The sequence below is a fragment of the Hippocampus bargibanti genome, linkage group LG12, assembly GCF_051943395.1.
Source record: "Hippocampus bargibanti isolate YZ-2025 linkage group LG12, ASM5194339v1, whole genome shotgun sequence".
NCBI lineage: Eukaryota > Metazoa > Chordata > Actinopteri > Syngnathiformes > Syngnathidae > Hippocampus > Hippocampus bargibanti.
The window spans coordinates 6,281,653-6,292,871 of NC_142745.1; the positions used below are offsets into that span (position 1 = coordinate 6,281,653).

The window sequence follows — 11,219 nt, forward strand, 5'->3', positions numbered from 1 at the left end:
AATGCGGTCCTTTGTGGTGCAGTTTTGGCGATTTAAACCTTTTCCCTTCACACCGGAAGTGCACTTGAAGATCATTCCCAGGCGTTAACGTCTATTAGCAGATGGTATGCGAGTGCTTTTCCATATATATATTTCAAATATTTTAAATGAAGATCACATAGCTCTTTCTTTAACGGTGTGATACCTTAAAACTTTGGACACAATCCAAAGTTTTACTATTCATTCCGCTAATGACGCTAGCATTTTGCTTCATAAATGTTTCGCAATTCTGACGCCGTTAAAACAATTATATTTTTATAAAATAGTTGCTTCCGGCGTTTGAATCTCTTCACTGTTGAATTTAGTATCAATTCATTTGAAAACATGATTCAGGATATCTGACGAGCCTTGTTTTATTTTAGTACCGACATACGACGTGACGTGATTACGAAGGTTTTTTGTTCAATGTCTTCGCTGAAACACGTCACATGCTTCTTAAGAGACACACTCGGTAAATGTTGAGGTTTTTCGTTCGATTGATTTAGCCGAGACGAATGGTTTTTGTGAAAAATAATGACTGCACGAATGCTTCTGACTTCCTTCCATGTTTGTGATTTACGTTTGGTGCTATGGCAAACTCATTTTAATAACAGCACCAAGTGAAAGAAAACTGCACATACATATCCAGCCTCTAATACAACAAATAGTCCACAGTATGTTTATGTCATAAGAATGTAGACATTGATTTTATAAAATTAGATAAATTGTTGGTGTGACATTTTCCTAAAAAAACAGATGACAGTCTTGAAGTCAGTGAACCTTACTGGCTGTGTTTTGGACAATTGAGTTGTCATCCACAACTCCACTTTCTAAGTAAGGTGTTCTGAAAAGGCATGAGAAAATGTAAGCATGTTTTTTGTTTAAAAATGTAATGTACATACAATATGATTTGAAAGGCTGTTTCCGAACAATAGATTTTTTGAAATCCACTATCCTTTTTTTCGCCCCGCAGTGTATTGAACAAACATTTTCCTGTCCAATAGAGCATGGGAGCTGATAAAAGGTAAAATATAGTATATATACTCTGTTCTATAATACCACCACACATGTAATATGTACATTCTTTCTGGCAGTGATATGATTCACTGTTCCTGCGGTTTTATTTTAGGCCAAGTCGGGGAGAACGCAGTGGGAGGTATGGCTCAGATGGCCAGAGAGATGACCAACATAGACATGACAAGCATAGTCGTGATTCTGACCGCGATTACAAGCGCCAATGGGGAGATGACAAAGGCAGGGATCGCTTTGACGACGGCAGAGATTATCGAGAGGTAAGGGAATCTGAGCATTATGTGGAAACTTAGATGATTTCCTTTTCCTCCCTCTACCTGATCATTGGGCTTTTCTGCAGAGGGGCCGAAAACGCCACAACAGTGACAGATCGGATGACGAATACGATGGCGACTATGGAGACCATGATTACAGAGGGGAGCAAGATGAGGAGGAAGAAGAGGAGGAGAACAAGACGATCATGCTCCGGGGTCTCTCTCTTCATGTGACAGAGGAAGATGTATGTTCAAGTGTCACGTGTGGTTTTGAAGGGAAAAGTTTGCACAAAATCTGAGTTGGTCCTTTTCTACAAATTACAATTATGAAGTGTACCTTTTTTCCCCTGTGTGTTGCCATGGTGCAGATCCGTTCAGCACTGGAGAAGCTGCCGGGTCCTCAGCCGGTGGATGTCCGCTTGATGAAGAAAAGGACTGGTGAGTGATGTGTGTGCTCAGTTGAGCGTCCCGCTTTCCACCTTCCCAACTCCCGTCTCGCGATACTCCTTTGAATCTCTCCTTGATTGGTTTGTGCTGATGTGACCAATTATGAAGGTAATAGCGTCAACGGGCAGTGGAAGCTCCAAAGTTGAATTTGTATAAAGTGAGCGTAGTGATCTTATGCAATGTCAAAATCTTTTTCCATCCCTTTATATCATTTTTTGGGGGGAGAGACTACCAACAAAGAAGAATACCGCGGATGGCAAAACATCATTATTACCATAAGCCTGGAAATCGAACTTAAGTGCAACATTGAAATGTGTTCTGGCTGTTCGGTACAGACTTACCAATAAAAGTGAGTAGTCGTCCCCCACCAAACTTTTTGTAGCACATGTGTGCTACTCTAAAATGAGCTGGTTCAAATGGTTTCTTTGCACCGTGAGCAACTTTCAAGACATCCAGCATCACCTTTTTTTCTTCTTTGGAGTTTCCACTTCAATACCCAACCATGTTGTGTTTAAAAAAATATTACATTCTATGATAATGCAAACTCCACCACACCCCCCGGCCCCTATTGACATTGTTAAGCACTCTCACCTCCCCTTTCCCCCCGTCTCAATTTTAAATTGGACTGTATACGACACCCCCATTGTGAGTTTGAGCATTGCATCGCCTTCTCACTAACACGCCTCCCGTCTATATTTGAATGCTGTCTCTAGGTATAAGCCGAGGTTTCGCCTTCGTGGACTTTTATCACTTGCAAGATTCTACCAAGTGGATGGAGACCAATCAGGTTGCTTCAACAGTCACCAAGTTTAAATGACTCTTGGCGATTAGAGCCCCGATACCATGATGACAATGCCATCTTATGACGCTTATATCAGAGGATGTTTGTGTTATCACACTCTTTCTAGCGACCTTTTCAGTCAAAACAAACAATAAAAAAGACTCAAGTGCTCAATTTAGTCTACACTACTTTTATGCTAGTGGGAATTACTCAAAGCACATTTTCTGCTCCAGCTCAGTCTCGTCTTCATTTAACACCGGTGAAAGAGGAGCGAGCTGGCAGCACTCCGGCCCCAAACACATCTGTTGAGGGAAAAAAAATGCACACACCCTTTCTTGTCTCCCGTGCCTCTCTCTATAGCCCCTTTTACACAGTCTAGAAAAGCCAGCGTTTTCCCTGTGTCACTGTTCTCTATAAGCACTGCTGACACGGAATGGGAGGACAAAACTGATCCGACAATTTTCTTAATTTGAGTGAAGATGGTGTGAACCTGTGACAATTGATTCTCACTCCTACCACCTCCTTTGTGGTGACACCAGATTGTATTTTTCACAACAAAGCCTGATGCTGACATCACATATTACATGAGCTTATTGTGAGATAAAGTGTTGCTGTCTCAAAGCATGCAACGTTAACATAACCTCCCTCACTGGGGGTGTTTTGTGCTACGATTTATATTTTCTGGCGTTTCTGTGTAAAAGAGGCTGACGACTTCTCCCTTTCTCCGAATGGTACTCGACCTACGCAGCGAGCATTAGGCCAGCCACATCTGTCCTCTCTCCACCGCGCTCACTTGCGCGGAGTTGGAGGCTGGTGCCTCACCTGCCTCCATAGTTTGCACTCGTGGAAATGTGAAATAACGCACAGCTCTTTACTCCACAGAATAAACTGGTGATCCAAGGGAGAAACATCTCCGTGCACTACAGCAACAGGAAGCAGAGGTTTGACAACTGGCTCTGCAGCACTGTGAGTGTCTGAATGCACGCTTTCATTCCTTTTAGTCATGTGAAACAATGTGTTAAACTGTGACGTTTTTCTTTCCTCAGTGTGGTCTTTATAATTTCCGGAAGAGGCTTAAGTGTTTCAGGTGCGGGGCAATTAAACCAGGTAAGATGACGGCAAGGTTATTACAGCGCACAAAATGAAAAATTAAACAGCATTAATTTTCAAATATGTCCTCTTTAAGTTATTACTAGAATTAAGTCTTAAGATCAGGGGTGTCAAAGGCATTTTTTGCCGCGGGCCACATTGTAGTTATGGTTTCCTCTCGAGGGCCGTTATGAATTTGGGGAACCCATTAGAATGTTTAAATCCCTTCAAATATTACATATAGAGCACACAGCAAATTAATGAATAACTCGTTTTAAAATCTGAAGTCAAGAATAATGACTTTTATTGTGGTTTACATCCAAAAATATGAAATTTTGGCTCAGATTTTAGCAATCATCATGGAATTTAACAAGTTTGATTTGCTTTCGCGGCCCGAAAAAAATGATGTGGTGGGCCGGATTTGGCCTGCGGGCCTTGACTTTGACACCTGTGCTTAAGAGTGTCTGACGTCAAACGTTACCTGCTGCCAATTGGTGGTTGAATCTCGAAAAAAATAATTTGTTTGATCACCAAAATGCATGACTTTTTGGGGGTTTGACTGCGGAGATCCAAGTGTAGAAATTACCGTATTTTCCAGTGTAAAAGGTGCAACCCCAATGAATGGTGTATTTTCAAACTTTTTCCATATGTAAGGCGCACTGGACTACCAGGCGCACCTCTACTACGACCTGGTACACCGGAAAATACGGTAATTCCCATGCTGTGTTTCTGACTATTGACCATTTGTAATTCATCCATGCAGAAGGAGACGGAGCAACCGGTTCAAACGCAGAATGTCATCAGTCTTGGGAATACAGCGGTGACAGTGAGTGTCATTATTATCAACAATTTATCCAGTGCATGTTTTCCTGACCACATTTTCTGTTTGCAGCAATAATTCTGAGGAACCTTCCCCCTACCTGCACCGTTGATGAGATTTTAAAGGCTTTGGCTCCCTTTGCCAACTTGTCTCCGTGCAACATCCGCTTAATTAAAGACAAGCAGACAGGACACAACAGAGGCTTCAGCTTTGTTCAGCTCTCCTCTCCTTTGGTGAGTTAGCTTATTAGTTACAGTTTTGGGAAATTTAAGTTCACCCATTTAAAAAAGATGGCAGATTTGTTCTTTGTCATCATAGGCGTAACAGACAGAATGTCAAAAAAAATCCAAGAAATCACATTGTTACATTTTTAAACACAACCTTAAATTTACAAAACTCATTGGCTCCGCTAAACCTTACTGCATTACATGTACAGGAAACACTCACAGGACAAACTGTTGGCCACTTGCACAGTCTAATGACATTAAACACAAGAGCTGGGCATGTATGTTTAATGTCATGTACACAGTTAGCATGACAGTGTTGCACTTTTTTCATCACATAGGAAGCTTCGCAGCTTCTCACCATTCTCCAAGTCCTTCAGCCTCCTCTGAAAATCGATGGTAAAACCATTGCTGTGGATTATGCCAAAAGTGCAAGGAAGTGAGGAAACACACACATATTTACATACAAAGAAATGTGATGATATATACAGAAATACTCAATAAATGTCGCACCTCTCCTTTGTCAGAGAATCGTCGCAGGCAGATGCGATCCGAAACAGCGCCCTTTCAGTTGCCAGCACGGCTATCGCTGCAGCTCAGTGGTCAGCCAGCCAGGTACAGTAGTGTGAAACAAACACTCCAGTTTTAGAAATTTTATTGAAACCGAGTCACCGATTCCACCTTGTCTGACCTGCTTTTGTTGTTCTTTTTGTTTTCTTGCTAACGTTAGGTAAAGCAAGATTCAAGTGCCACCACCGATGGAATGAACCCTCCAGAGAGCTATGCGCATCAAACACAGGTCAGTCTGTTCTTTCCATTTCCAATATTTCCCCCACAGACAAATTTAGACCCTTGATGTAAAGATGTGTTGAAACACGTGCTAATTGGCTAGATGCTATGAGTTTGACACCTCCAGCCAAAATTCCAATCCCAGTCTCAATTTGTTGTGTTAACCAAAATCTATTTTTACCACCACAGGGACAGAATTTTCAAATGTGGCAGCAACAACCAGAAGGATTGCCTGCTGTCACTGGGGATGGATTGCTGGGAGGTACGTGTCAAAGATGTTCGTTCGCTCGAATGCTCGGAACACAGGAAGATTGTCTTTTACTGCTGACAGGGGGCGCAGTTTTCATGAAGCCACTTTGTGTGCACTTCATCGACCAACGCCCAACCTCTGCAGTCCTCTGCCAAGCTATTTATAGAGTATATGCAAATTTAAGTGACACATTAGTAAAAGACAGCCTTTTTGATTTGGATACCATTCCCCTGGATATTCCGTGGATACCCTTCCAAGTCGTCCCATCGTACAAGCATCAACATCCATAAACCAACATAACAGATATTTTAATGGGTGGCCTTTCCATGAACCGATAGAGTTGTCACCTGGCTAAGGATATCTTCTAAAGCGGGAGTGCATCAAATACTCCCTTCCGCTCAAGGCTAGATACCTTACCCGAGGCTGACAGTTTAACAGGCTGTCTGTTCACCTCAGATTGACCCCGGATTCTCGATGCTTCCATTGTAGCCTTTGTCTTCGGCCAACTAAGCATACAATAGCATGACACATTGTCTAATATGATAACTTCTATTCTGTGTATTCTCTATCAGTACGGTAAATCTAATCTTTTATTTTCCTTTTAAAAAACTGGACTCGCTAATTGCACATTTACCTTTTGTCTTCAGCTGCTCCAGGAGTGAAGAATATTCTCCCCGCAGGTGTGATCTTGCCTCAAGTTTTCCCACCCGTTATTATCAACCAGGGTGCCATACATGTAAGACAAATATCAATTACTTAATTATTCACATTTGCCCTCGTGTGCTTCATACCTGTACTCTGTCTCATCAGTTAGCGGCACCGCTTGATGCAATCCAACTGGCTTCTAATTTTGCGACCCCGTCACTGGTGCCTACAGCAGCAGCCAACGTAGCCATCCACAACGCCGGGACTGGTAAGACATCAGGGAGGAGGGAAAAAGTCTTCCTTTTGTGTTTTGCATATATAACTGCATATTTTCGTGTCTTTTCTGCAGCTGCCCCGGATACGTCCACATACCAGTATGATGAGTCTTCGGGTTACTATTACGACCCAAACACTGGCCTGTACTACGACCCTAATAGTCAGGTGCTTTTAAATTTAGGATCTTAATAAGACTTGACAAATATAAGCATGAACGTTTTGGAAATTTAGTACCCTTTTATTCATTCATAACCTCAAATGGTTGTGAGGTCTTATTATTTTTCCTCCATTCTTTCATTAAAAATACACCAAGGATTAAGAATTACAGTACACACTACACAACCAACATAGCCTCCTACATGTAGTGGAACGGCTGAACTGCTACCGTCTCTTGAAATTGACTCATGACTAATATAAATAACTGGGGGGGGACATGGAGAACTGCTTTCATTTCCAGAAACCGGAAGATATTTTACTTATTTACTCTTGCATCGTTCTGTTTCATGCTTGACGGCTAACTATTTGTATACAATCAAATTCCGGCAATAGATGCCCAATAAATCTAAAAAGTATGCAATCCGAATCAGATTTTGTCACCAGTTACATTTCCTAATGCAGCTTCTTTTTTATTCCCCAATAATTAACATTTGTTATATTCCTAAATTGTTGCAGATAACAAACTAAGGCCACCCTATTATGCTTCTTGTGTGCATTAGTACTACTACAACCCTGAAACGCAGCAATTTCTGTACTGGGACAATGAGAAACATGCCTATGTTCCTGCGCCACCTACATCGGACACAAAGAGCTCTGCTGCTTCCTCCTCAACAAGCGGCACTAGTAACAAGGAACCTAAAGAGAAGAAAGAAAAGCCCAAAAGCAAGTCGGCACAGCAGGTATGTGCTACATTGAGCCTGCTTTTATCCAAGCGATCCATTGCATACCCACCTGCAATCGCAAAAAAAAATCCATATAAAAACACTTATAAAAACAAACACTTTTATTGTACCTATTCCTCTTGCTTTTAACAATGTAAGCAGTAAAACTTTGCTAACATGTTTAAAGCAAAACCAATCGACCTCAAAAATGCATACAAAATACTCTGTATCCTGTATTGTACTGCCGGTGTAGATGCAAGTATGTCAGGGCATTACAGTTAGGAAGTATGAAGCCATAAGAAAATGATGGAATGGACAACCATTAAACAGCTGGAAATGCTTGACTTGTTATCTTGGTAAATTTTAAAATGACAGGATTCCCCTTAAGATCAATCAAATAACTCTGAAATTCGAACATTCCAGATCGCCAAGGACATGGAGCGTTGGGCAAAGACCTTGAATAAGCAAAAAGAAAGTTTTAAAACCAGTGTTCAAACAGTTGGGGCGGCAAGGGATGAGGAGAAGAAAGAGGCTCCAGATGCGTGTTTCTCCATTTTTGAGAAGAAGGTAGGAGTAGCATCCATAAAGATTTGTGTCATGGGTCGATCAATTTTAGTATTACTACAAGTATATATTGTGACTCGATTTTAATGGTAATTGCTTCCTCTCAGCAGACTGGGGTCTTTGAGATGTCACCCCTTCTGACTGAACACTTGAAGCAGACAGACCAAGAGACTCCAGCAAAGGTTTGTCTCCCCCTCGGCTCCTTTTGACTCCCTTTAACCACAACGACTTAAATGTTGATCTTTTTTTTTCCTCCCCCCTCGCTGTAGAGTGCTCCTGTCGTGGCTTACGACAAAGATAGCGAACCGGGGGACAGTGGGTCCGATCGCAAAGTTGAAGACAGCGGCAAAATAACCGATTGGGCCAAGCTGGTTTGTCTTCTATGCCGCCGGCAGTTCCCCAATAAAGAAGCTTTGCTGCGTCACCAGCAGCTCTCTGACCTTCACAAGGTGAGGAAGAACAGCAGGTGATCCGCAAGTTGTCGTGAATATTCTGAGCGGCGCCATCTGTTTCATGAACGCCGCAGTGCCATGGGGAAAATGTTAGATGTACAATTACCTAATGCCATCAATGAGTAGATTTGAAATCCACTTCGATGTTTCTTGAGAGAATATTTTTTCAGCTAAGAGATCTAGCTGAGTGTCATTTTTGTTAAAGCGGTGTTTTTGTCAGTGTTTACGTAACCGAGATTTCCCAGTGTCTGTATTCAGCTTCAGCTGTTGTTAAAGCGCTATATAAATCTATATATTGTATTGTATTGTGTATTAATAGTTTGGGCTTTAACTTGCTTTTTATTTTAGCAAAACCTGGAAATCCACAGAAGGTCCCAGCTCACTGAAGCCGAGCTCGAGGACCTGGAGAGGAAAGAGACTGAGGTATTTTTAGCTATATATATATATGTATATGTATATATATATATATATATATATATGTGTGTGTGTGTGTGTGTGTGTGTGTGTGTGTGTGTGTGTGTGTGTGTGTGTGTGTGTGTGTGTGTGTGTGTATATATATATATATATATATATATATATGTGTGTGTGTGTATATATATGTATGTGTATGTATGTGTATGTATATGTATATATATATATGTGTATGTATATGTATATACAGTAAAGTCTCGTTATATCGATATCGGATATATCGATAGTCCCGGTTATATCGATGCTATTTCTATGCACGCACGGAGAAAATTACATGCAAACAGGGTCGGATATATCGATAGTCCCGGTTATATCGATATTTTTTCGGACTCCCTTGAATATCGATATAACGAGACTTTACTGTATATGTATATATATGGAGTGAAACTGGCCACTTCCGGGTTCATTTCTTTTGCAGATTTTGAACACTTTAAGTCATTTTTATTGGTGTTTTGCAATTGGCTAAAAATATCATACTGCGTGTTTTGGTTATTTTAGATGCTATAAAACCTTTTTCTGATGTCAGTTAAGAAACAAAAAAGTGACGTCGGTTGTCCTTTAACGTGCTATTGAAGTGCTTAAATTAGACCTTAGGGAAGGTGTACATGCTTTGTAGTAAGTGATCTGTGAATAATGCTTCCATTTTCAATCTAATAGTTGAAATACCGAGACCGGGCTGCAGAGAGGAGAGAGAAGTACGGCGTTCCAGAACCCCCAAAGAAACTCTATAAACGGACTACTCCCACAACAACAACAATGTAAGTATATCACATCGCAAGCAGGGTTGTTTGATTCTGGCCCAATAAAAAGTAATGTATTTAATTCACCTAAAACTCGAAATTCAGATAAATATTTTTGTCAAAACCATATACACGGACTCCCGAAACTAATGTTACATCATATATGGAAAACATAAAAAAAATTAACTAAAAAAAACACACACAAATGCTGAATCTTTTTTTACTCATCAATCTTAAATGCTGTTTATCTTAAAGTGCAAATCAAATGCCCCCATCTCCAACAGACAATACGAGCAGCCCACCAAAGATGGCCTGACAAGCGATAACATCGGGAACAAGATGCTGCAAGCAATGGGCTGGCAAGAAGGCAAAGGCTTGGGACGCCACCAGCAGGGCATTACTGTTCCTATCTCAGTGAGTGCTTTTTTTCTATGCCCTACACATCCTCCCTTAATCTCACATGTGCACTGTCTTTTCCAATGATTGTCCTCATGTTTGCTCGCAGGCTTCCTTGAGGACCAAAGGTACTGGCTTGGGAGTAAAAGGAAGCACCGTTGATATGGCGCCATCAGGCAATTACAAGGATTCCGTCCGTAAAGCCATGTTTGCACGTTTTGCTGACATGGACTGACAAAACACAATCACAACCGCAACATATTTTTCGGAAAATGGTTTCCTTCCTCTTGTCATGTTCAGGGTTACGCTTAGCCAACCTGTGCAAAGGGAGGAAGCAGATTGTGTACTATAGTAGTCATGATACAAATATAGTCCACCATTCACAGTGTCATCCACATTCCTAATCACTGAACGATAATCGACCCTCCGTAACTATGTACAGCTAAATTCACATTATATATTTGTAATGGCATTTTGTACATGATTTTATCTTTCCAAATGCCCATTTCAGTTACGCAAACATGTAAATGAGTTTGTAAGCAAAAGTGTGCGATTTCTGAAGCAATATAACAATTAAATCATTTTGGTCACTATAATTGTTTTTTTTTCTGTCATGCTGTGTTGTCATGCAAAGCACACAAACCAAACCACTGAAAAGATCTGACACAAGAGGCTTAAGTTCATAGTGTATATAAGGATATACAGAATATATTGTGCAAGTATACAAAATGATATATCACTTCATAGGATGTACACAAAAACACGACCTAATTTTAAACAATTTTTTTACGAGATTATTGGGCTATTATTTCACTCTTAGTGGCTACAGCTTTTCACATGATTTTTTTTTATTATATCCACACATTGCCAGCTTTAACTCACCACCACCTGTAAACTAGTGTAAGAATATTTTATTTGACTTTGTATGTAAAACATTTCCACGTTGATTAAATACAATTGGTAACTTACCATAGCAGGTAAACGTGTTGAGACTCAAGTCACTGCTGGCTGTTGTCCTTGAGAAAATTCACATTTGTTTTCTGCCACTAGGGGCCAGTGTGTTCCATGAGAACCTCATAGCATTGTATGCTAA

At 40.7% G+C, this 11,219-nt stretch overlaps 1 protein-coding gene across 3 annotated transcripts; it reads left to right on the forward strand.

The window, feature by feature from the left end:
* On the forward strand, positions 1–10,722 carry LOC148890190 (RNA-binding protein 5-like). Of its 3 annotated transcripts, none has more exons than XM_089011037.1 (25): positions 1–104; positions 992–1,042; positions 1,148–1,310; positions 1,391–1,549; positions 1,673–1,742; positions 2,465–2,538; positions 3,415–3,498; positions 3,579–3,639; positions 4,385–4,447; positions 4,514–4,674; positions 5,007–5,104; positions 5,193–5,280; positions 5,396–5,464; positions 5,644–5,716; positions 6,352–6,440; positions 6,515–6,617; positions 6,699–6,790; positions 7,342–7,521; positions 7,927–8,070; positions 8,175–8,249; positions 8,337–8,516; positions 8,868–8,942; positions 9,648–9,748; positions 10,015–10,144; positions 10,236–10,722. In XM_089011037.1, the coding sequence occupies exons 2-25, from the start codon at positions 1,026–1,028 to the stop codon at positions 10,359–10,361; spliced, it is 2,475 nt and encodes an 824-aa protein (XP_088867163.1). In that variant the 5' UTR covers positions 1–104; positions 992–1,025; the 3' UTR covers positions 10,362–10,722. The 3 variants fall into 3 exon arrangements, with proteins under 3 accessions (XP_088867163.1, XP_088867165.1, XP_088867164.1); XM_089011039.1 differs by having other exon boundaries at positions 8,178–8,249; XM_089011038.1 differs by lacking the exon at positions 1–104 and adding an exon at positions 762–882.
* The last annotated feature ends 497 nt before the right edge of the window (positions 10,723–11,219 follow it).

Excerpts from the sequence above, each read along its gene's own strand:
- LOC148890190 (XM_089011037.1), top strand. Across the intron at positions 1,550-1,672 it reads TTCATGTGACAGAGGAAGAT|ATCCGTTCAGCACTGGAGAA; the intron begins GTATGTTCAAGT and ends GCCATGGTGCAG. Across the intron at positions 6,618-6,698 it reads CATCCACAACGCCGGGACTG|CTGCCCCGGATACGTCCACA; the intron begins GTAAGACATCAG and ends TCTTTTCTGCAG.